The sequence below is a fragment of the Penicillium canariense genome (genome assembly GCF_028826845.1).
Source record: "Penicillium canariense strain IBT 26290 chromosome Unknown utg000003l_segment0_segment0, whole genome shotgun sequence".
Classification (NCBI taxonomy): Eukaryota; Fungi; Ascomycota; class Eurotiomycetes; order Eurotiales; family Aspergillaceae; genus Penicillium; species Penicillium canariense.
The window spans coordinates 1,755,497-1,778,134 of record NW_026622730.1 but is presented as its reverse complement, the minus strand read 5'-3'; the positions used below and the strand labels follow the sequence as shown (position 1 = coordinate 1,778,134).

General features: G+C 52.7%; 8 protein-coding genes across 8 annotated transcripts; 4 read left to right on the top strand and 4 right to left on the bottom strand.

Annotated features, from left to right (window-relative positions):
- Positions 1 to 316: 316 nt before the first annotated feature.
- N7482_005479 (transcription factor domain-containing protein) lies at positions 317 to 1,195 on the top strand (the record flags this gene model as incomplete). The annotated part of the gene is made up of 3 exons (XM_056687604.1): positions 317 to 402; positions 457 to 1,093; positions 1,148 to 1,195. The coding sequence occupies 3 exons, from the start codon at positions 317 to 319 to the stop codon at positions 1,193 to 1,195; spliced, it is 771 nt and encodes a 256-aa protein (XP_056543159.1).
- Positions 1,196 to 1,649: 454 nt separating this feature from the next.
- Positions 1,650 to 3,552, bottom strand: N7482_005478 (T6SS phospholipase effector Tle1-like catalytic domain-containing protein; the record flags this gene model as incomplete). Its single annotated transcript, XM_056687603.1, has 2 exons — positions 1,650 to 3,341; positions 3,421 to 3,552. 2 exons carry the CDS (start codon positions 3,550 to 3,552, stop codon positions 1,650 to 1,652), a joined length of 1,824 nt encoding a protein of 607 aa, XP_056543158.1.
- Positions 3,553 to 4,267: 715 nt separating this feature from the next.
- N7482_005477 (uncharacterized protein) lies at positions 4,268 to 6,052 on the bottom strand (the record flags this gene model as incomplete). The annotated part of the gene is made up of 1 exon (XM_056687602.1): positions 4,268 to 6,052. The coding sequence occupies one exon, from the start codon at positions 6,050 to 6,052 to the stop codon at positions 4,268 to 4,270; it is 1,785 nt and encodes a 594-aa protein (XP_056543157.1).
- A 1,022-nt stretch (positions 6,053 to 7,074) lies between these two features.
- On the bottom strand, positions 7,075 to 8,004 carry N7482_005476 (uncharacterized protein; the record flags this gene model as incomplete). The annotated part of the gene is made up of 1 exon (XM_056687601.1): positions 7,075 to 8,004. The coding sequence occupies one exon, from the start codon at positions 8,002 to 8,004 to the stop codon at positions 7,075 to 7,077; it is 930 nt and encodes a 309-aa protein (XP_056543156.1).
- A 4,211-nt stretch (positions 8,005 to 12,215) lies between these two features.
- N7482_005475 (amino-acid permease) lies at positions 12,216 to 14,111 on the top strand (the record flags this gene model as incomplete). The annotated part of the gene is made up of 5 exons (XM_056687600.1): positions 12,216 to 12,378; positions 12,435 to 12,505; positions 12,555 to 12,682; positions 12,743 to 12,924; positions 12,988 to 14,111. 5 exons carry the CDS (start codon positions 12,216 to 12,218, stop codon positions 14,109 to 14,111), a joined length of 1,668 nt encoding a protein of 555 aa, XP_056543155.1.
- A 480-nt stretch (positions 14,112 to 14,591) lies between these two features.
- N7482_005474 (putative glyoxalase family protein) lies at positions 14,592 to 15,140 on the top strand (the record flags this gene model as incomplete). The annotated part of the gene is made up of 3 exons (XM_056687599.1): positions 14,592 to 14,725; positions 14,805 to 15,001; positions 15,064 to 15,140. The coding sequence occupies 3 exons, from the start codon at positions 14,592 to 14,594 to the stop codon at positions 15,138 to 15,140; spliced, it is 408 nt and encodes a 135-aa protein (XP_056543154.1).
- A 717-nt stretch (positions 15,141 to 15,857) lies between these two features.
- N7482_005473 (zinc-dependent alcohol dehydrogenase) lies at positions 15,858 to 17,127 on the top strand (the record flags this gene model as incomplete). The annotated part of the gene is made up of 4 exons (XM_056687598.1): positions 15,858 to 15,982; positions 16,040 to 16,088; positions 16,144 to 16,300; positions 16,355 to 17,127. The coding sequence occupies 4 exons, from the start codon at positions 15,858 to 15,860 to the stop codon at positions 17,125 to 17,127; spliced, it is 1,104 nt and encodes a 367-aa protein (XP_056543153.1).
- Positions 17,128 to 19,447: 2,320 nt separating this feature from the next.
- N7482_005472 (uncharacterized protein) lies at positions 19,448 to 21,027 on the bottom strand (the record flags this gene model as incomplete). Its single annotated transcript, XM_056687597.1, has 2 exons — positions 19,448 to 20,518; positions 20,566 to 21,027. 2 exons carry the CDS (start codon positions 21,025 to 21,027, stop codon positions 19,448 to 19,450), a joined length of 1,533 nt encoding a protein of 510 aa, XP_056543152.1.
- Positions 21,028 to 22,638: the final 1,611 nt, after the last annotated feature.

The window sequence follows — 22,638 nt, the reverse complement described above, 5'->3', positions numbered from 1 at the left end:
TATATGCAGTGCTTGGACTTTCTGCGTGCCACCTGGGGTACCTGAGATCCGATAAAAATTTATACGAAACAGTTGCCGTAGATTATCGCGTCAAGGCAATAACGGCCCTAGGCAGCGCAATCAGGAAAGTTTGCTCTGGAAGCTTCAGCGAAAATGAGCGAGATGGTGTTTTTGCGACAATTCAAATCCTTTTACTTCATGATGTAAGTTCCTTGGCATGGATTGAATATTCTGGCTGAATGGCTGAATGAGAGGCATTGTACGACAGATCTGTGAATCTGGTATATCGACGCATGGTGCCCATATCTCAGGCGCCATGTCTATCTGTTTCCAACTGCAACTAGATCAAAATTTGACAATCAAAGATGAGAGAACCGTTTTCTTCTTGGGCAACCTTGCTTGGTAAGTTAGCATACTTCTATCTCTGTCTCGTCCTGATTCTGATATATTAATTAGGTTGGACATCATTCGTGCATTTTCTGTGCCGGACCGATTATGCTTTACACAAGAGCTTCGCAAGAAGCTGCTCTCCCTGTGTGACTTGAGATTTGAAGCAGTGAATGGCTGCCCACGAGAGTTAGTTCTCATTATAGGGGAAATTCTTGAGCATGCGAAAGCACATTCAAGCAGCAGTTTGGCTACGGGAAACTACAATAAACACATTCGAACACTGATTCAGAAGCTCTACATTTGGGATGCCTCACGCTGTTTCTACCCTGATGAAGATCCCCTTTGGCACTGCATTGCAGAAGCATTTCGTCATACCTGCATTTTGCGCGCTTGGCGGCTGCTTGATCCAACCGAATCTGCAACGGAGCCGCACATACAGGAATCTGTCACAGCGATTTTGGATTCCCTTGCGACTGTTCCTGGTAACAGCCCCTTGATAGAGCTTACTGTAATGCCTCTTTTCATGGCTGGCGCTGACAGTCTCTCACCCCATTCCCGTCACTATGTTCTCTTGCGGCTAGGGGAAATCAAGGCAAGGTCCGAAATGGGAATTTCAGCACCTCAGACATTGCTTAAAAGGGTGTGGCAAGCAAGAGCTCAGCAACCGAGGTTTGACAAAAGGAATATTCCTTGGATGGACTTTGTGAGTTAAGATCCATGCAATCCGATGTATCCCGCTTGCACTAACTCTACAAAGACACACAATTCCGATTCGATGCACCAGGACGATTATTTAATCATATAGCATTTCAAAATCATCTTGTTTCGGATTATGACTTCCAAATTCACGGAAGCTGGAAATTCCTGATCGGACCTGTTTGTAGTAATCGTAGGATGCAGTATCAACTTCGGCAGCGGTCATGTCCTGGGCATTGGAAGGGCTCGGGTGAGTTAACTGCCTTTCGCGAGACTAACATCTTGCTCCACCTGTAGCTGCCCGATATCGCTAGCTGTAGGCAGGAAGCCTCGACCAGCTAGCAGCGTCGAACAATTCTAGCCCCGCTTGGCACATTAAAAGTGATCTCGAATAATTAAACCCCAGGTATGTGGATGCTGCTCGGCTTTCCTAAATCCCACCATGCAGCCAGGTTCAAGACATCTTAAGCTTTGGGCTTATTTGCATTCTCATGTTGTGATATCAGGCAGATACTATTATTGACCGCCATTAGCTTTCTTGCATCCGGCAATTGGGATGCATTCTACGACGGACGGGTTGCGGTATGATTATCGCGACAAGCACTCTCAGGCTTCTCAGCCTGTTTCCGGATATAAGTCTGCCGCACCAGATCACCCTCATGTTTGCAGATCTCCCAGTCCCCAATCCCATACCTCTCTGGCGCTCGTTTAACTCCCCGTCCACCACCACCAATGATTAAATTGCCCGGTCGGTATGTCGGATCAATACGCAGTTTATGAATAGCGGATATATGGATCTGCGCGTTGTCGGGAATATCGCGCACCTCTCCGCAGGGAAGAGGCCAGCGTATCGGCTTCCAGGTTCCGTCGGACTGAAGGTCCATTCGTCGGAAAGGCAAGTACTCCATTAACCGCCATGACAGGGTTGAGAAGAATGAGAGGCCCCCGCCGTATGTGAGACAGTCGTGGGCGATGCCCTGATCCATTGTGCAAGCAAGGGCTTCGTCAAATTTGTTGATGCCTCGGTGAGGATTGTCAGGATTGTGTGCCGCGTGGCTGTGTGTCATGGCGGTTTCTTTGAATCCCTCGCTGACCTCGGGGCTCTCCTCGTAGCAGTTGAAGCGCTTTAGCTTCTCGGGGTCAAATTCGAGCCCCACAGCCTGTGCCTCTTTCACCATCCACACAAGAGGAAGGTGACTCAAGGGCCAGGGATCCTCCGGGTTGAGCTTCCAACCTCCACCAACATCGCCATGCTGTCCTGGGAACCACACTTCGGAAATATCCTGCTCGCCTTCGCCTTCTGCTTCGTTGCCTGGGATGTTCAAGCTCGGAACTCGCAGAGACATTTTGGAAATGACGCTCTTCACTGAACGGTGATCGGATAGAAAGGCATTGGTTCGAGCCAACTCCGAGCTGCCTGGACGCATCAGCGAAGGTGAAGGTGCCCGGTAGCGGAATTCATCTGGGTCATTGCCAGATTGTGACCTGCGATTCGGCTGTCTGCCTGCTTCATCCCCGTTTTCCGGTAGAACGATCTCAGGAACGGTCACCTTCTCATGATCATCACGCGCCAACAGCTGCCTCAAGCGGTGCGAATGCGAATGCGAATGTGAATGGCCATGAGTAGCTGGCCTGGCCCCAGAGATCAAGTCCTGCCGGAACTTCGCACGACGCTCATCAATAGAGACTGCATGCCGAATCACCCGGGCCGTCGTCTGTGCCGTGTATGGAAACTTGCTCCTCTCCATCCAGGCATTCTCAAACATAGGGACACTATTCACAGTATCAAAAAGCCCCAAGAATCTGATACGATTAACAGGCCGACTAAACGTCTCCCGGAACGCTTTCATAAAGCGGAACAGTTTATGCCTCTCCTCATCGTCCTGCTCTGTCCCGCTCTTTCGCTGCTGCCATTTCGCAAAAGTCTTCCACGCAAATCGCACCAGCTCCTCGTTCCCAGGCTGAAGCAGACCGATATAGTCGAGCATCTCGGCAAGGAAGCGGGCCGTATAGGAGCCCCGACTAAAGCCGAAGAAGTAGATGTCGTCGCCGGGCGCATAGTATCGCATCAGAAACTTGTATCCCCCGAGCACATGCTCATCGAAGGATGATCCTAGCGCGGCATCTATGCTTTTCTTATATGAGGACTTGATCCGCTCCAATCGCCCTTTGCTACCGAGCGAATGCGACGTCACGTATGTTCCTATGCCCGGCTGGTAATAATGGTACTGGTGGCTCTGGCTGCGATCAAGCATCTAGTAACGAGCGAGCGAGCGAATAAGTGGTTGAGTCAGGCTGGTAGAAGGGGATCATAGAGGAAACCTGGTTACCTACGCGATAGATTTTCACAAGATTGGTATCCGACGCGTCACCCGCAAACTTATTGCCCGTCCCATCGAAGCACAGCACGAACTGTTTCTGCTGCAAAAAGGGCCCAAAGGCCTCCGCCCTCTCGTGGCTTTCCATGTGTGGTTGCAGTAGGTCGCGACAGACCCCGTCCAGGCAGAATGATAGGGCGCGCGACCCACGGTCCGTATTTATAAAGATCAATCCCCAGACCTTACAGGGAGGGAGTTGAGATCCCAGGGCTGACGGTGATTCGGAGCTGCAAGCTACGATCCAACCACATGCGGATAACTGCACACGCTGCGCTGTCCGTCATAGTCCTTGGCCGGCAGATCGCCCGGGCGCCGTCAGCTTACCGCTATGAGGGCTCCATTGAGACGTGGTGGTTAGCGGCGGGTGGTGGGTCCCTTCTGCAGTGTCTGTGCGCTTTGCCCTTTTCTTGCAAGCTGCGGAAGTCAATCGAGAACAATCTTGCGGTCTTAAGGGGGGCTTCGTGCTGCTCGGATGGTTTGGTCTGTGAACATGTTCGTCTGGTGGGTTTCTTATTTGCTCGGGGCGAGGAGTTAACTGTCCTTAGCGCATGGGCCAGGAAGTCCCCTTTGGGCATGTTGCGCTTGTCGATGAGGTTACTTGGGAGTTCAAAGTGTGGGAATGTTTTAGGCTGTTTACTTTTCCTTTCCAAATCTGTTCGTCAAATAGATACATGATGTAGCATGTTCAAGGGGTATCGATATATTTCTCATCCCACCGCCCTCATCGCGCGTCCGTCCATGCTATACTTCGTCTCTCCTCTAGGCCCCTTCTCGCCCCGACCGCCTGCCTGACATGCCAGGATCTAGTCGGTTTTCGGGACGGCGGCGGCGATCGCTGCGGGACTAAGGTGCATTATCTCTGCAACCTCTTCGTCGATGAGGGGACCTGAGTATTCTTTCCTGGCGCGGACAAAATACCAGATCCCGCTCAGAATCAACACACCGGCAGTGACGACGATACTGTAGTTCATGGTCGTATAATCCACGGGGGTCTCAGGAGGCCACACACTCCAGAAGATGACAAATAACATATACACGCAAGCGTACGCATTGTTGATAGTGCCGAAGATGCCGGGGACCTTCCACGGGCCCCAGATCAAAGGTGCCTGGGCGATGTCGAACTCGGTGGGCTGGACACCCCGCTTGGAGGGCATGTCGCGTTCGGGGCTGTGGGCAGGGCCTGGACTGGGGAGGTCCTTGTTCACGGGGCGCTTAGGACGCACAGGGGTGGCATGCTTCTCCTCGGTATTAGCAGTGGTGCTGGTAGCCGCGGCTGCGACTGCGGCTGCGTCCGGGAGGCCATCCATTATGGTGCCGTGGGGCAGCATGTTGCCTTTGATCCGATGGTAGAGAAGGAACGCGCTAGGGAGGAAGTAGGTGCTGTAGAATCCGGTCACGGTGAGGGAGATAACGTCGTTGAAGGCGGTGGTGGAGCCGATGTAAATGAGCGTCAGGGCACACGCAAGACCACAGACTACGGAGACAGATACGATGGGGACTTTAGTGCGATGATTCACACTCTTCAAAAAATGGGAGAAGGGCAGGCCCTGGTCTCGCGCAAAGGACCAGGTCATACGAGATGCGGTCGTCGTGATACCGGTCGAGCAGGCCATGGTCAGCACCATGATGAGGGCGGTCATGACCGATGCACCGGCGTACGAGTGCGTGACGTCGTAGAAGATTTGAATGAAAGGGAAGCCTGTGGCGGTGTTCAGCACAGACGTGACGTCGCCTAGGCAGAACAAGACCGTGAGCATCATGGAGAGTCCGAGAGCGCTGTTGATGGACATGGCCGCGATGATCGCCTGAGGGATCACAATTGCGGCATTGGAGACCTCTTCGGCCATGTGGACGCTGGCGTCGGCCCCAACAAAAGTAGCAACGTTTCCAATGAAGCCAACGCAGTATGACATTCCTTGTGTGGGCCAGCCTCCTTCATTCAGCGTTGTGTGGAACACAAAATCCGCCGATTTCTTGGGTGACATGGCCAGAAGAACGGCCGTGATGGCGATGAAGCCAGCTAGATGCAAAACCAACATGCCGATTTCGAAACGGGGAAGAATGTTCGGCACCACGACGTTAATGAAGAAGGTGCCCGCCACACTCGCCCAGGCCAACAGGGTATTCTGCCAGCGCTGCTGAGCGAAATCCGGGTTGTTCAAGGTGATGAGACCCTCAATCATCGTGCCGAGGAAGATGGTCTCCGTTGCGATCGTGGCGATCCAGGCAAGAGAGGTCAGCCAGCCAATCAGATAGCTACACACCTTCTTCCAGCGCATTGGCGCAAGCATGTAGACCCAGTAATACTGCCCGCCGGCAATGGGCGCCATGGAAGCCAACTCAGCGATGACCGTATATGTTGACAAGGTCGACAGACAGGCGATGATATAGCCATAGAAGGCACCCGCGGGGCCGCCATTGTCCATTGACTGGGAGAAGAGAGTAAGCACCGTCTCCCAGGTGATCAGCTCGGCCATCGCAAAGCCAACGATCGACACGAGGTTGAATCGACGTTTCAGCACCTGCTTCTTGCCCAGCCGGGCCAGCGCCTGGTCGTCGGTCGGCTCGCGACCATGTTCGATCTGCATGGTGGAAGATTTCAGACACGCGCGAGAATGCAGGAAGAGACTGGGCGCAGCTGGACTGAGAACCAAACAGGACGTGCAGATTGAGGGTCGTCGCGTTTAGGCTATCCTGTACATTATATGGCCAACAGAACTCGGGTATGATACGCGCAAGTTCCAGTGTTTTCTCATCGGGGTTCGGGGAAGCAAGGGAGGAAGGACGACGAGCCGGCAGTTTTTAAATGTCCCGAACAGGTGCCGAGGCCATCGCCTTTCGCTAAGCAACAGCCCGCGAGCTTTTACCCCACTTGGTCGCTTGGGCTCCGCCAATGCGGCGAGCGCCCCCAGACCCATACATAACGACTCACACAATTGTGCGGAGAAGATGGGGGAAATTGCTTCGTAAGGAGCTCCCGGATTCAATTCGCGCCCTTAGAGGTAAGTTTGTCCCGTTCAGCACAAAAGCACAGTTGTACAGTATGGCCGAGGAAGCATAGAATATCACAGACGCAAAGGAAGCCGGGAACTGTATTCCCAATGCAGCCAAGATTCGGGCTGCCACTGCAAAGCCTGTTGGACGTTGGAGCAGCCGGCTAGGACCAATTAGAGGCTTGCTAGAGGCTGTAAACACGCGCGACATTCTCCGACCAGCCACAACGGCCTTTCTCCAGCGACGATGTCCGCAATGGGGTGTGGATTCCAGCCGCCCCGAAGCCAAAGTGTCTGCTAGGCATACCACTAGAGCCCCAATTCCGAAGCCTAGACTCACTAGAATAAGGCGTGCCCCTATGACGCGTGGGCGTTGCTCTTTGAAGGGGCCGTTTGGATGACTAAACTCTGACTAAACCCTGACCCCTGCCAAGCCATCGGACAAGCTGACAGGATAAGTTGCCCTGGAAGGGAAAAGCCTCAAGCACATATTTCTCCAGCAAGATAACCTTGCAGGATGCTGATAGCCATGGTCTTTTATTTGATAATCTGCCTGAAATCTGAGCAGGACGGTCGCTTGATCGGTTCAGGTGCATAGTTATCATTGTGGTACTGAGCTAACGCACAGGATCAAGGGTACTTCCATAACTCTTCGGTGCCACCGCTTCCTTCTCCTCAGCATCGACTTCATCATACGTTTCCGGTTCTGCATCTTGGTTCAACTCAGCATAAGACGAAAAAATCAGCCGCCTCAGCTTTTCCTCTTCCGTTACTACTGGCGGTCGTCGGATACAGCCCCGTGTAGTAATCTGATAAACAACGAGATCCAATTGGGCGGTGGCCTTCTTGAACGCTTCGACCAGCTCATCATTTCCCCGCCACGTTGGTTGATTATCAGGCGGCGAGGCTGTCCAGAAGACTCGGTGGAACTTTTGTTGAACAAACCGAAGAGGTCCTCGCGTCACTACGAACTCGAATAGAGCTTCCATGCGGAGTCCATCATGCAGATGTGGATACCGATTTGCTCTAGGCTGTCCGTATGTCGTTTCAGTCACTGCATTCAATGCTGAACAGGGAAGATCCTGAAGACTCACCCGGATGATGCTCTGTGAATACTGCACTGAACGTGACAAAATGACATCGAAAAAGGCAAGTTCCAGGATCGGGGGCTGCTGGACTAGCATGCGGCGCCAACTCGCCTCTTTTCGATTGTATGCGATGATCTTATCGGGGTACTTGATCATATCGAGAGTAGAAAACGTAAACTTGCCAAAATTGGTCGCTGCGGTGCCATGCTCGGAGAAGAAGGAGGGAAAAACCTCGGCCAAGAGAGGATTCCAGGACTTTGGGACATTCTCATTGGGTACAAAATACAGTGCTTTTTGGAGCGACGGTGAGTCTCGTATGAGAATATTCCAGGACCGACAAGTTCGTTGCGCGGCGGTAAGGAGGGTCCGCAGGTCCAGTTGCAGGAGAATAAGTTCCAGGAGTTCAGCGGTTGAGACAACCTTTTCCTGTGGCGAAATTTGGACGCGTAGCAGTTCCATATTCCTCGCAAAGTCTATGAAGTTGGATTTACAGATTTGAGGCAAGTTGAACTATTAGGCAACAATCCCCCTCATCTGCAGTTTATTTGATCATGTGATGCTCGTCATTTCTTAGTAGAGAGACGCCAACTGTGGTTGGCTGTCCCGTCAAGAGCCGCATAGATGGTCCACTGGGGGCCAATGATCCCAAAAGACAATAGAGTATCGTTCGCTAGTCTCGGCAATACTTACCACCTGAACTCCACAGTCTGCTCTATATCTTGGAGATCAACGATATCAGTAGGTTGGTCCTCTTTTGGGCCGGCGGGCTACATGGCCTGTTCTACAGTGCGAGCATTGTTTTCCAAATTTTACAACTAGGATGTGAGGGTCCGTGACAGCCACTCCCGAAATGGTCGCTTTGGGGCCAGCAGTGGCCGTCGTCCCTAGCTACACTCTTTGGTCTTTGGATAGCCTACCACACAAGTTGTTCATTTTAATGACCTTAGCGAACCATCTGAGTAGCAGTGAGACAACTAAGTATTGTTGGCACGAACAGATGGAGAGTGGAAAGATATTATTCCCATGATAGCACCTAAGTCCATGCAGACTCCAGTGTATCAAGTTCTGCCTTGCTATTATTCGCATAGTATTAAGCGTCATCAGGGTCAAGCGAGGGAAAGCCAGCTACAAAGCCCTCTGGACGTACCATGAGAAGTTCATTCTAGGCGGACTTAACCATGATACCTCTAATACTCTATCAAAAATACGAACTGTCCATATATCAAGACAAAGAAAACAGAAAGCCCAGGACATGTACAAATCCTTGGTAGCTAGCTGTGGATTCAATCCCTAGTGTCCTCTAGTCTCAAATCTGACGGTGCAGACCTCCAAGGAAAGCACCCGCTGCCTGATGGGCAAATGCCAAATCCATAGTTCAGATAACCAGCATTGACATATCCACCCAGACCATACTAGTGGATGGAGCAAAATTCACTCTAGGGTATAGTGAGATAGAAAATCTGCGCAATCATACTGAGAAGCTCGAGAGACTCGAAGCTAGCTATACCGCGAACGCTTACTAGTTTTCGCAGTAAATCGCCGAGGTAGAGAACTAGCTACAGGCGTAAAATGAGCTCTATTGTCGCGATTCCGAGGAGCACAAGATATAGTACGGTGAACTACAAAAGTAACATAACTAAGACAACGCGTAGCACTCGATCCGATGCCCTTGTAGTGTCTGCGCACCAGTTCTATCGATAAGATTCCAAATGTTTACCTATATCCGTGGATGATCTGAATGCAATAGTAATGGTGGTAATGATAATGAGCTAAGCCAAGTTTCAGCGCAGTTGATATCATGCTTGCAAGTACCTGGAAAGGGTGACTTCGCGTTCCACACCGATAGCTGTGTAGCCTTAGCCAGGCGCTTGGTCAGACGACCAGCGACCTTTCTTTAGTTCAGCTCGGTAGATTCCAGTTGATCATCATTCACCTACCTCAAAGTTCTTTCGGATGTTTCCAGGGAGCAACTCATCGCAAGATGGATTTACAAGTCATCGTCTTATCCAAGAAACTCTTAAGCTCGTACATCTAAGCAAAGGCTCATGGGCACATCTGAACCATCTCATATACAACGAGAGCAGAAATGTTGAACTGGAGATTGGCTGTATAGCCTAAGAATATAGCCCCTAGAGAGAACACTTTCGGTCTACGGGTATTTTCCTCAAGTTTGCGCAATATAAGATCTTATTTGGTATCAGCGGAGGCCTAATTTTCCATCCAATAAATATCTAATATAGTCAAATCGTGAAAAACGGGCTGGTGTCGCGCGTATTTGTATTTAGTAGCGTAGCCATACTCAAAGGCTTTATCAGTGCGGCAGCAGTGGGCTGTTGGCTGTTAAAAACCACCGTGGGCACAGATGGCGTAAAAAATGTCGGCAGATGTCTCCGTCTCAAGAGCAGCAAGATCAAAATGGCCTACTTTGTTCTTCCGCTTTCGGTAAGTCTCAGTGTCTTCTTCTTCCCCACCGGGGCCGCAGTTTTTCCGTGTCCCTTTTCATCGCCTTTGAGAAAGAAATTGCCGTTATTAACTTTTCAAGGTTCCGTGGCTCTGCCTTCAGGTACCACGGAGTATAGAACGCCCCTACTGCTCGCCATTCTGGCATTAGTCAAAATCACAGGCCTTCATACACTGTATTGACTGTTGTGATTTCAATATTCTCGTAATCCGCGTCCAGTGCGACGCAATGGCTTCTCACGAATTTTCGCCATCCGGTGGTCCTATACGACAATTTGGAGACAAAAGGTGCTCAGTAGCTGAGCTTGTTAAGGTTTCAGTTTCAAGTGGACTGCCCAGGATTTTGTGGAGAATGGATGGACAATCAAGCGTGCAGGTGGATAGACGAGCCACCAGCTGATCGGAGAAATGGCCAAGGTGCCAAGAACGCCCCTTTGACAGCTGTGCCTGACTCTGTTGTATCAGTCGCCGACAACCTCGGTCTTTCAATAGAGAAGTTTTACAAGACCGTGTCGCTCCGCAAGATGACAAGCACCAAGAGCAGACACCGTTTAGAGCGACTATATCATTCAAGTGCGCCCGGTGCTAGTGTCTCACTTGAGCTACGGCTATGGCGGTCGGCCCACACTGGTCCGATTCGTGCTCGCGGTGAATCACCACTATCAGATTGAGGGTCTCAGTTATATTTTCCGTGAAGGTGTCGCGCATGATGTTCACTGGATATCTCGTCACGGAGAAGAGATATTCTGATAGGAATGGTCTCGAGTGGTCTGATGCTCCTTGGCGAGACTGGAAGGCCGGTACGTCCGAATTAACAGTGTAGAGTCCCTTGGTCGCAGTATGTCGGTTTTTGATTAGGAGCGGGTACACTCCCAACATGAAGGATATGTCGAGCATCTCCACCGGGGCGAGGGAAGGAAGATGTTCCTGCGGATCCTTCGTTATCTTTGAACCTCATAAGTTAACCCGCAACGTGAATAAGGAAAGATCAACCACGTTTCACCGAGGCCCAGTTAATCGATGATGAGGAAACCGAAACACTGCGGGTGACTTGTCGTTGCGGAGTTCAATGGCTCTCATCTTCTGGCATGGCGTCCCTGATGTCGATTCCTTAACGAAAATATTAATTCCCGTCTACCCCGTTGAATGTCCGCTGGCTTGTCCATCTCCCGTGTCCTAAATGTGGGGGTTGTGGTGTCCTATTTAATTCTGTCACCATTATCACAATCAGCCAAGGGATTTAAAGGTGCTTAAAGCTTAATCTTGGCAACGTGACGGGCATGTCTCTAATGTAGATCTGGTCGGCAATTATTTCCTTCCAGAATGAAGCAAATTCCCTTCGTGGTCTAAAGGCATTCGAGCGATGATTTTGCGATGTTGTCATTGGTTACTGATAAGGGACCGCGCCGCGTAATAAAGACCCCTGGCCAGCTTGTGTGCATGGCAACCGCCACCGGGGCACGACGGGTGGTCCGCCAACCATATCTTCGATGGGCGGGGCAACCGCAAGCTTGGCATCCACAGCTCGCCTGCCCGAAGGTGGGCGGAGGCAACCTTGTTATCTATGGGATCGCCGAGGGATGATCTCAGCCAATATGTCTGACATTCCTAGGGTCGTTATCTGCCTGGTCCATCTCGCAAACACCCTATCAGGCCTCGAGACATCCTTCCAGCTCAACAATACGAATGTCCGTGACCCTCTGCACTGATGCGATCTATCATAGTCACACGATAGCTGGGCTGCCTGCTTTGACCTGTTAACCATAACACCACATGATTGTCTCAGAAAGAGTGGTTTCCAAACCCGGACCTCTCCAGAGTACGGAATACGCCATACAGCCACTGAATTATAGGGGCAAACGCAAAGGTGAAAATGGGACGCTAGTCACTTCGGGTTAGGGCCGGGGGCCGCTGCGCTTTTGCGATAAGTGCGAGCTGGCCGATGGACTCGAGCCTTAGTTGTGCCCCATCCAATGGGACGCTCATGCATCACCTTATCTTCCAATTGCGATGGGCCTGGCCGGGCGTCGACAGGCGGGATGGCCTGCAGCAAGCTTTTCGAGAATAATACCCGAATTGTCGCTTGGTCGCCGCGATGGCTTGGGCTGGCACGGCACGTATATAACGCCACCGCTACCCCGAGCTTTTGAGTTGAGCCGCTCACTCAGTTTTCCTTGAACCCTCCCAAGAATTTGATTCACTGGTTCAAGATGACTGCCGCAGACGAGGATATCGAGAAGAAGCTCTCGCCCGCTGTCGAGTCGGCGGGTGACATGCCGGCTCCGGCATACGACGATGTGGTGAGCGCGGCCCCGGAGGTCGCCGCTCTGAAGCGAAGCTTGAAGGGCCGTCATATGCAGATGATTGCCATTGGTATGCACTCCTCCAGTTGGTTGGGTAGACCGCGAACTAATGTATCTCCGGTCCAGGTGGTTCCATTGGTGCTGGTCTGTTCGTTGGTACTGGAAGTGCATTGAGCTCGGGAGGTCCCGGAGCTCTGGTAAGTCTTTCGATCGGTCCATTCACGATAGGAGGCTAACACGACCAAGCTTCTTGGCTACTTGATTGTTGGCTTCATGCTTCTTCTCACCATCCAGGCGCTGGGAGAGTTAGCTGTTCTGTACCCCCAAAATGGTGCCTTCTTCACCTACTGTGTCCGATTCATCAACCCTGCTTGGTAAGTTGTCTCGACGTTGCCCCAACAGCACCCTCCATGCTAACAGAAACTGGTCAATAGGGGCTTTGCAGTCGGCTGGGACTATGCGATCAGTTGGCTCATCATTCTTCCCTTCGAGATTACCGCTGCTAGTCTCACCATTGAGTATTGGCGGGACGATCTGAATGTTGGAATCTGGATTGCAGTATTCTTGGTGGTTCTCTCAGTCATCCAAGTCTTTGGCGTGCGGGGCTATGGTGAAGGTATGCACCTTCCTTCCTTCCACATCATGCCCGAACCTGATTGCTAACATCTCGTCAACTTAGTCGAATTTGCGCTGGGTATGATCAAGGTCATTGCGGTCATCGGCTTCATCATCCTCGGTATCGTGATCGATTGCGGCGGTGCCCCCAAGGGCGGATATATTGGAGCGCGCTACTGGCATAACCCCGGCGCTTTCACCGACTTCCGAGGCTTCTGCTCGGTGTTCGTGACTGCTGCCTTTGCCTTCTCCGGTACCGAGATGAGTGGCCTTGCTGCTGCGGAGGCCGCCAACCCTGCCAAGTCTGTGCCCAAGGCCACCAAGCAGGTCTTCTGGCGTATTATGATCTTCTATGTGCTGGGCACTTTCATTGTGGGCCTGATTGTCCCCCATGATGCCGACTATCTGCTCAACTCCTCCGGTGCCAACACCAAGGCTTCGCCTTTCGTCGTCTCGATCCAAAATGCCGGTATCACTGGTCTGCCCTCGGTCATGAATGCTGTCATCACTATTTCTGTCGTCAGTGTCGCCAACTCTGCTACGTACGGATCTAGCCGTACTATCCAAGCCCTGGCTGCGCGAGGCATGGCACCCAAGTTCCTGGCATACGTTGACGGGAAGGGCCGCCCCCTGTACTGCATTCTGCTCCAGATCGCCTTCGGTTTCCTGGCGTTCATCAATGAGGCATCAAGCACCGGCGGTATTATCTTCAACTGGCTTCTGGCTCTTTCCGGCACTATCTCCTTCTTCGTCTGGGGCAGTATCTGCCTCGCCCATATTCGCTTCCGCGCGGGCTGGAAGCATCACGGACGCGACACCAGTGAACTGGCCTTCACCGCTCCGTTCGGTGTGGTGGGCAGCTGGATTGGCCTTGGCCTCAATGTGATGTGCCTGGTGGCTGAGTTCTATGTCTCTATCGCTCCGATGGACGCAGAGATCTTCTTTGAGAACTATCTGGCTGCCCCGTTGATCATTGCCCTCTTCTTCGGCTGGATCATCTACACAAAGTTCAACAAAGATCCTAAGCTGGACCGGGGTAACTGGTTTGTGAAGGTTGAGGACATGGATGTCTTCAGCGACATGCGTGATACTGCGCTGGACGTTGACCTGCCGCCCAAGGTCGTGTATCATACCTGGGGAGAGTGGATCAAGGCGGCGCCCATGAGAATCATTCGCTCGATTTTCTAGACTGCTGACCAGAGTCGTCATCGAAGTCGGGGCGGGTGCTTATGTATTTTGTTAGCTGTTGAGATGAAACGATAATATGTTCTGCAATTAATTTCTGTTGCACAGCCATCGGCTCCATCGTCATGGTTTGAGCGATTCAGTATTCGCGAAATGTTCCCGCACGGTAACCAGCAGTTCTCAAAATCCTCTAGAGATGTAGGCTGCTTAACGGGAAATCGAAGTGTGAGTCACGTAGCACGAGTTCTCTGTGCGGGGTCCCCGATGAAGTCTGGTCAGCTCCGCGCGACGAGGGCGGGCGGATCACCAATCAGCGGGATCTGCTTTCCGATTCCCCGACGTGGGGGTGACGCCAGATGGAAAGAAATAAAAAGTGGCGAGCGTCCTACACTAACCACAGTCTATATGCTAGCATACTGCTAGCCTTGAAATTTAACAGGAACATTGAACTGCAGGGTCTCGCCGCTTGTCGCATAATCCATCATGATCACCGGTATCGCCCACATCAACCTCACGGTCACTCCAGGAACTCTCGAGCAAGCACGGGAATTCTACGGCCAGACCCTCGGGCTAAGCCCTGCGCCTGTGCCCGAGCTACAGATCGGAACTATCCTATGGTGGGTAGGGAGCTGCGTGCGACCAAGCGTGTGTCGAGGGCGTCATTCGTGATGGATATTGACCATTTGTGACATGCAGGTTCGATATCGGCTCTAGCGGGCAACAAATTCATGTCACCTGCGGTTCGACTGATCCCAAGTCTACGCGACATCCATGCTTCAAGCTACCTTCTCGTGATGAGCTAGAGGCAACTAAGACTTCCATCTACGACCACCATGTCCGTGGGGGTCCGGCCGCGCCGATGGCCGCCGATAAGCCTGGTGAAGAAGGTTCTGGTAAGCGGACTCATCTCCGCGGCTTCGCTAATCGCACTGCTAACTACTCGGGATCTTGACAGGTGCAAAAGGGAAGGAGTACCCTCAGCGGTTCTTTGCTCGAGATTACGCCGGCAATCTCTTGGAGTTTACTATGTAGAAGGAGAGACTTGCGGGGACAACCATGTACACGGCAAAAATGGCTAGCATAATCATCAATCTGTTTGCAATGAACTCCTGTTCTGGGCCCCCCACAAGCCTTGTGTCCTTGTGTTCCCCAGTCTAAGCGGCTTCTGTTTTTGTGTTGGCTTGTGGTTCCAGTTTCTTGCGGGGATGCGGGGATGCGGGGTTAGCCGAAGTAGATGGCGATATCGCGGCGAAGAACTGCACAGTAGAGCTAAGGACCTTGCGGGTCCGGTTTGCTTAAGTATAGCACTTGAGAGAATTATATTCCTGGTGGATTGGAGCTCTCCTTTCTTGCTTCACTTGGCTCAGTGAGAAGCTATGGTCCTGCACTGCACGACGCAGTCACGAATACCTGGGTGCACCCGAGGTCCATCACGACTCCACCTCGCGCCCCTCACCGTCACCTTCGCCCGCGGCTGGGGCCCAGCACGGTAGCCTGTTTCACGGAATGTGTTGACAGTTTCCGAGGCATTTACATGTTAAGTGTAGTCATGCCAATCACCCGCGCCCCGCGGTCCCGCCTGGCCCCATCGGCCACACCCCCTCGACCCCTTCTCCTCTTTGACTTGCAGGCGGATTATAAATAGGATTTCCGTTGCCCGCGCGTGAGCAGCTCTCTTCTTGTCAGGGCCACTCATACCCAAATCTATTACTATCCAACACGTCATTTGATCTAGGACTATCGATCACAATGGCGACTCCCGAGATCCCTAAAAAGCAAAAGGCCGTCATCTATGACCAGCCGGGCACAGTCTCCACCAAGGTGGTAGAGATCGATGTGCCGGAACCCGGTGCCGGGGAGGTTCTTATAAATCTGTATGTGGATTCTCTGGGAGGATCGAGGATGAATTGGATACCTAACACGTTGAGCAGGACGCACTCTGGCGTGTGCCACTCTGACTATGGCATAATGACAAATACAGTATGATACACTCCCGTGAAGACTGTGAGCTCCTAACATAACTGATTTCACTCAGTGGAAAACGCTCCCCTTCCCAACTCAGCCGGGTCAGGTTGGAGGACACGAGGGTGTTGGCAAGATTGTCAAACTCGGTGCGGGCACCGAGACCTCTGGTCTGAAGGTGGGCGATCGAGTCGGTATCAAATGGGTCTCCAGTGCTTGCGGGAACTGCCGTGCGTAAAGATTACTCTCGCTTTTGCTTTTCTAGCGTCGCTGATTCCAATTAGAGCCCTGCCAGGCGGGATCGGATGGGCTGTGCTTTAACCAGAAAGTCTCTGGCTATTATACACCAGGAACATTCCAGCAGTACGCGCTGGGACCCGCCAACTATGTGACTCCGATTCCCGACGGGGTGGACGACGCCGAGGCAGCCCCCATGCTCTGTGCTGGTGTGACGGTCTACTCGGCTCTGAAGCGCAGTAACGCACGTCCCGGCCAGTGGGTGGTGATCTCTGGTGCAGGAGGCGGTCTAGGCCACATTGCAGTGCAGCTAGCCAGCAAGGGCATGGGTCTTCGCGTGATTGGGATCGACCACGGTAGCAAGGCAGACCTCGTCAAGCAGTCTGGGGCTGAGCACTTCGTCGACATTACCCAGTTCCCCAAGGACGACAACGGTGCAGCCTTGCAGAAGCACGTCCAGTCGTTGACTGATGGACTGGGTGCTCATGCAGTCGTTGTCTGTACGGCTGCGAACGCCGCGTATGCACAGGCTCTGCCGCTGCTACGCTTCAATGGTACCCTGGTCTGCGTCGGAATCCCGGAGCATGAACCTCAGGCGATTGCGACCGCGTTCCCAGGATCATTCATTACTAAGCACTACACAGTGACCGGCTCGGCGGTAGGAAATCGCACTGAAGCGATTGAGACGTTGCAGTTTGCTGCTCGTGGCATCCTCAAGGCTCATTATCGCGTCGAGAAGATGGATGGTCTGACGTCAGTGTTCCAGGAGATGGCTGAAGGGAAGTTACAGGGCCGTGTGGTGCTGGATCTGTCCGATTAGATAATATTAGATGCGATCTCGAGGCGGATTCTGTCACTATATATGTTTGGAGGCATCCTTAAGTCGACCGAAATCTTGCTATTCCGCAAGAGTCCTGCAATGGAAATCGATGGATTCGGAACATGTTTGACGCCCGTAGTTACCTACCTATAACCATAGAATCAAGTTTGGACCACAATACCATAACAATCCCTCCAAAAACTATCCCCTCTGCATAAATGATTCAATGTCTGGAATCAGTAGGCAGCGATTAAATGCAAAAAAATTGACCGACGCAGGGGTCGAACCTGCAATCTCTTGATTCGTAGTCAAGCGCCTTGCCATTGGGCCAGCCGGCCTTGTTGTTTAGAGGGTCCCAAATTTGCCATCATGAGCGGTGACCATCCTAATTACGGATTCGACCATTGTGATTGGCGCAACTAGAATACATAGGCCTCGGGACCCACTTGGACATTTCTGCGGTATTTGCGAAATAGCAAATGTATTCTCTTAAATTACCCAGTGAACAACCAGATCATTCATGGAGGGGGACGATTGCACTCAATTTGCTTCACCCTGCACCATGTCTTTGCATAGAGCCGCACAGACCGATATGACTGATCCCAAGCTAGATCTTCAAACCAAGATGCGTACGCATTTGTCACTCAATTTGAATTCACTCCGGGCCAGCCGTTGCCCATGCATTTAGCACCATACCCATTCTCTAGGCCAGGTGTCCCACTACTACGCTGTAAGCAACAACAGGTTCAGTTTCCTGATCAACGCTTTCATCAGGCCCATCGAACTTTGATTGATTAATTAACCAGTCTCCTTGTCCTCCTAGGACTAGCAACATGCACATGACTGAGATATCTTCGTTGGCAACAAAATTAGCTATTTCTATTTCGAGAAAGACGACCATGTACGGAGTAGATGAGATAAATAACACTCTTCAAAGCCGTAACATTCACATACCATCTATCTCAGCAACAAGCACAATTGCCATTCACTTCACAAAACCAATTCCACCTAAGCACAAAGCAAAACAGCAATCATCTCCCCGATCAGCCTACAGCTAAGGGGAACCACCGAAAAAAAAGCCCCAGAAGAAACCCCCACCCTAATGAAACCAATTCCAGGAACCCACCAGCGCAAATCCACACGCATTAACTCATCTCGGAAGAAGCACGGGTCCACCGGTGGTCAAAAACCTCCATCTAACTTGCACAGCACCGAAAACCCGGCACCGACCCGACGCCGACGCCCACTCGAATATTAGCCATGCCGCCAAACCGACCCGGTGAAGTATAAACACCCGACGTCGGGCAGACAAGTAGCCCCGTGGCCCCCCATGGGACCGTGCCTGGTTTCTTCAGGACAATTCAGGAAACACGTGTCGACTTCAGCAAAACGGAGATCTTGGGTATCGGGGATCCTGTTTTCTGCTACGGACTGAAATTGAATGTATTTTCGTGGAGCTTGCCTATGCATGTCCTCTGCGACGGGGGCTTTTTGGCAACCCAGGAGCGCCACAGGGACTATGGTTTGACTTTTCTGGCCACGCTCTCCGTGTACTGCCGAGTTTACTCCACCGCGACTCCACAGCTCTAAACGCGGTCGCCACGCGGCAACTACTCTACGCATATACTCTGCGCACTTAATGATTTCCTCGATAGCTATAGTCATAAGAGAAGCCTGAGAATAAGCACTCTATCCGGCGACCCCTTCACGCACCGCTTCCTTCTCGACAAAGTGAGGCCCGACCATGTGCGAGTGGGTCTGACCACCGAAAGCCCCCGTTCTCAGCCACGGTTCGCATGGTCAGATCGGGCTACTTCCACAGTTTGGCAGGCGAGTGACACATTCCGTCTGCGTACCCAGCCGTGGACGCGGGGTCCCACGGCCGCAGTGCTGGGTTGGTATGACGGCATGCTACAGATGACTCTTACTCATTGCGGAAAGAGGGGTCATGATATAGATCTACCCAAGGAAAGTAGATCAGATCGCGTGAAGAAGAGTTAAGCTTTGCCCAAAGATGATGAGATCATGAATGGAGTCGCAGCGTCGAAGTTCTATGTGAGAGTGGTATCAGGTCGCCGTTCAATGTTCAGTAGCAGCAGAACCGACCGAAGAGAACAAGATGAAGCGCCATCACTCATGAATGCCGGGACAAGTAGCAAGATGAGTATTTGGGTTCGCTGGTGACAACAATGCAGGGGGTATAGAATGAATGAACACGATGGCCGCCCAAACATGACAAGAACGAAATAGCAGTGGATACAAGATCCACCATTATAGAAGCAGAAGAATCAACAAAACCGAAACCAAAACTATGTGAAGTCTAGCGACTCCGCTTCGAATTACCGCCCGAGTTCCCAGCTGCTGGTCGCTTCTGCCCAGAGCCCATTTGACCCGATGCTGAAGCAGCACCAGCACTGGCCGACTCAGCTACCCGAATCAAAGCCCCAAGCCGGAGAAGGAACAGCTTTGGCGCGCGATTCACCTCAATCTTTCCTCGAATATCAAGCAACTTGGGAAGGTACTGGGTAAGATCGGCCGGAGGAAGGGCATGTAGCGCATCGAGGACGAAAAGCTCCGCGTCAGGGTCCAAATCCATATCCTCAGACCCAATGAGCAAGTGGTACAAATTGCGCTGGTCCTCGTCCTCGCCATGGAACGAAGCTCGGCCCCAGGTATTCCCTTCCAAAGCATCTTTGTTGCGCGCGGCGATCGCTTCGAGAATCGAGACAAGAGCTTTCGCAGCACCTTCGGAGCCGTAAGGAGCACGGAGGGCAACGTTTGCGCGGATGCGAGAGACCGAGCGGCGTAGATGCTGAACAACCTCGTCTACCTCGACGAGTCCTCCGCCAGGACTGCTTGGATCCGCAGGCCGCTCTCCCGTCGCACAGTAGCGGTCAAAGTCGGCGAGAAGTCGGCGGGACTGCTCCTGGACCTTGTCAAAGTAGATCGCCGCGCACGCACCCGAAGGCATGGCCTTGCACATGCTCGTGAAGACGCTGTCGTCGTGAACGGCAAGCCGGAAGATCGTCGCCTCAAAGTCGCCCTGAACCACGCATTGTTCTGGTGTGCGCGTCTGCGCGGTCGTCTCCGCCAAATCCTGGCGGAAATCCTCCGGCAAGATTTTCGGGCTGAATGCAGAGAGGACATCTCGTACCTTTTGGGCCCGCGTCATGCCCGTGCTTCTTCCGTCGCCCTCATTGCGCAGGCACGGCCAGTTGAGTCGGTCTGCCACCGCTTCTAGCTTGCCCTTCAGGAGGTCCTCGATGCTTGGATGCACACGGGGGCGGCCATCGTGGGACAGAGCCACCTCCGTGGAGGGGGGTTGGAGAGGAAGCAGCCATGGAGCTGATCGAGGAGCCACTGGAGGAAGGGGTGAGTTAGGAACTGGGTTCTCGAGAAGTAGTCAATTCGCCCTCGAAAATGACAGTGAGCACTTACGAAGATGTGGTGGCACGCCACGCCCGGCTGGCCTTGGAAGGTCGAGCAGGTACAAGTAGGCGAACCCGGGCCAACATGCACTCGTGGTCGATCTAGGAGCTGAAAGTCGTAACCGGACGACGAGGCACTGCAATTGACGACTTCAAACTGGCCCATCAAACCCAGCAAAGCTTTGGCTTCCGACTCGGCATTCAGGTGGCTCAAATCATACGTGATTCCAGATCGCATCCGAACGCGGCGAGTAGACTCTTCCTCGCTGCTCTCATCCTCATCCCCATCTTCCTGACTGGAGCTCTCCGCAGGAGAACTGTCATTCCCTTGGTTCCCATGATCAGTATCCTCGTCGTTGTCGGAAGGGTCCGGCCGCCCCGCTGCGCGGGCCGTCCGTGAAGACTGGGCCCGAGTTTCTGGCATGTTCTGACCGATAGAGAGCCTGTGGAATTGTCTCGTCGGGGGAGACATGACCGGGGCGAAAAAGGGAAAGGGGGATTTGGTGGTGGGAGGCGAGGATGAAGCCGACAGAGGATCGAGGATCAAGGCAAATTACAAGGAAGGGGGCGAGGAAATAGTGCAATGGATGTGTAATTGCCTTGAAAAGGGAGTGGACTCGACCAAAGCTCAGATGGGTACACTCAAACTCACTGGAGAGAGTTCTTCCGACCCATGGACGGGAGCGGGTACGCTGAACCATGGAACGGTCCTCCCGCTTTAAATAAGTCGCATGGCGAATGGAGACTGGAGACAGTGGAGGGTTTTGGGCAACAATACCCGTGAATGGGTGTCGATTACCCACGATGATTTTCGTCATCCGAGGCTGCATTTGCACCTGTGCTCGCTGTGCTCCCGCCGCCGCATGACGGCGAGGCCGAACTGAATTTCGAACAAAGAGCGCGACGGCATTCCCCGCAAGAGCTGAAGGAGGGGGAGGGGAAAAAGGACGAAAAATAAAATCCAGAGAACAATCTCCAGGGTCGTTAGGCAGGCGTAGAAAAACTGGGGAATTTTCCAACGGCGCTTAGGGACCGAGAGTCTAGGGGAACCAGGGGAAAAGGGGGGAACGATTGACAGCCGCAGGAGTCGAAGGGATGTTGTCTTAACAAGGCCGAACCGTTTGACTATGCCTCCCTCGTACCATGACACAGATCAGCATCATCACGCCAGCGCACAGACGCCCGCTAATGGGATCGAGTTGAATGGGCCGATCTGGGGTCTCAGTGGCTGGATCCCTCCGACAAGTGCGGACTGGACTGGAGGAATGGAGGGCAAGAGGCTCACTATGTCGCTAGTCTCGAAGAAGCTGGGTCGGGTCCCCATAGCGAGGTGCTATCGAGCAAAGCCAGCAATCGGATACCATCGACATTTCACGAAAAACGCACCCTCATCCGTGCGGTGGAATGACTGGTTCTACAGTTCGTCCAGGCTGAGGGCAAGGGCGAGCTGCAGACCGGAGAGCGTAGGAGACGCCGTTGGGCGAACCTGGCAAACGGATCATTGCCCTAATCCAGGCGCAGGACGGGGAGAGGAAAGGCGCGAATACAGCCACCGTATAGGTGGAAAGGACGAGGATGGAAAGCCTTCTGACATGGGCGCACACCAAACAACCTTGGCTTGGTGACGATTCTCACTGCTCCGCTTAGGCGCACGCGTAGCTTGCGATCGCCGTCGACCGGGTCCAGGGGGAAGGCGTCTCGAACTTTTTCTCTCCCGAGCACTTGCACGGCGTCGCGACTGGCCCGCTCTTCGCTTCGTTCATATTCTCCACGGGCCACACAAAGAATTGCTAGGGCATAAGTGGAAATCGCCTCCCCTACTGGGATGGTTCGTGAGGCAAACTGTAGGCCAGAAATCCATAACTCAAAATCCTGCGGTAGGGCCCCGCAACTACTTCGGGACAGGTGAGGCCAGGGACCCTGGACTTGATCGATCCTCAAACCGGACAGCTTGGTAAAACTCGATCCGAATCGAGCCAAGACGTGCAGAATGGCAGCAGTCTGGATCTCAAGAAGATGGGGAAAAGGTGGAGAATCCCGAAAAGCAGCAACCTAGTCATAGACGCCGCAGGATTAGTTCTCC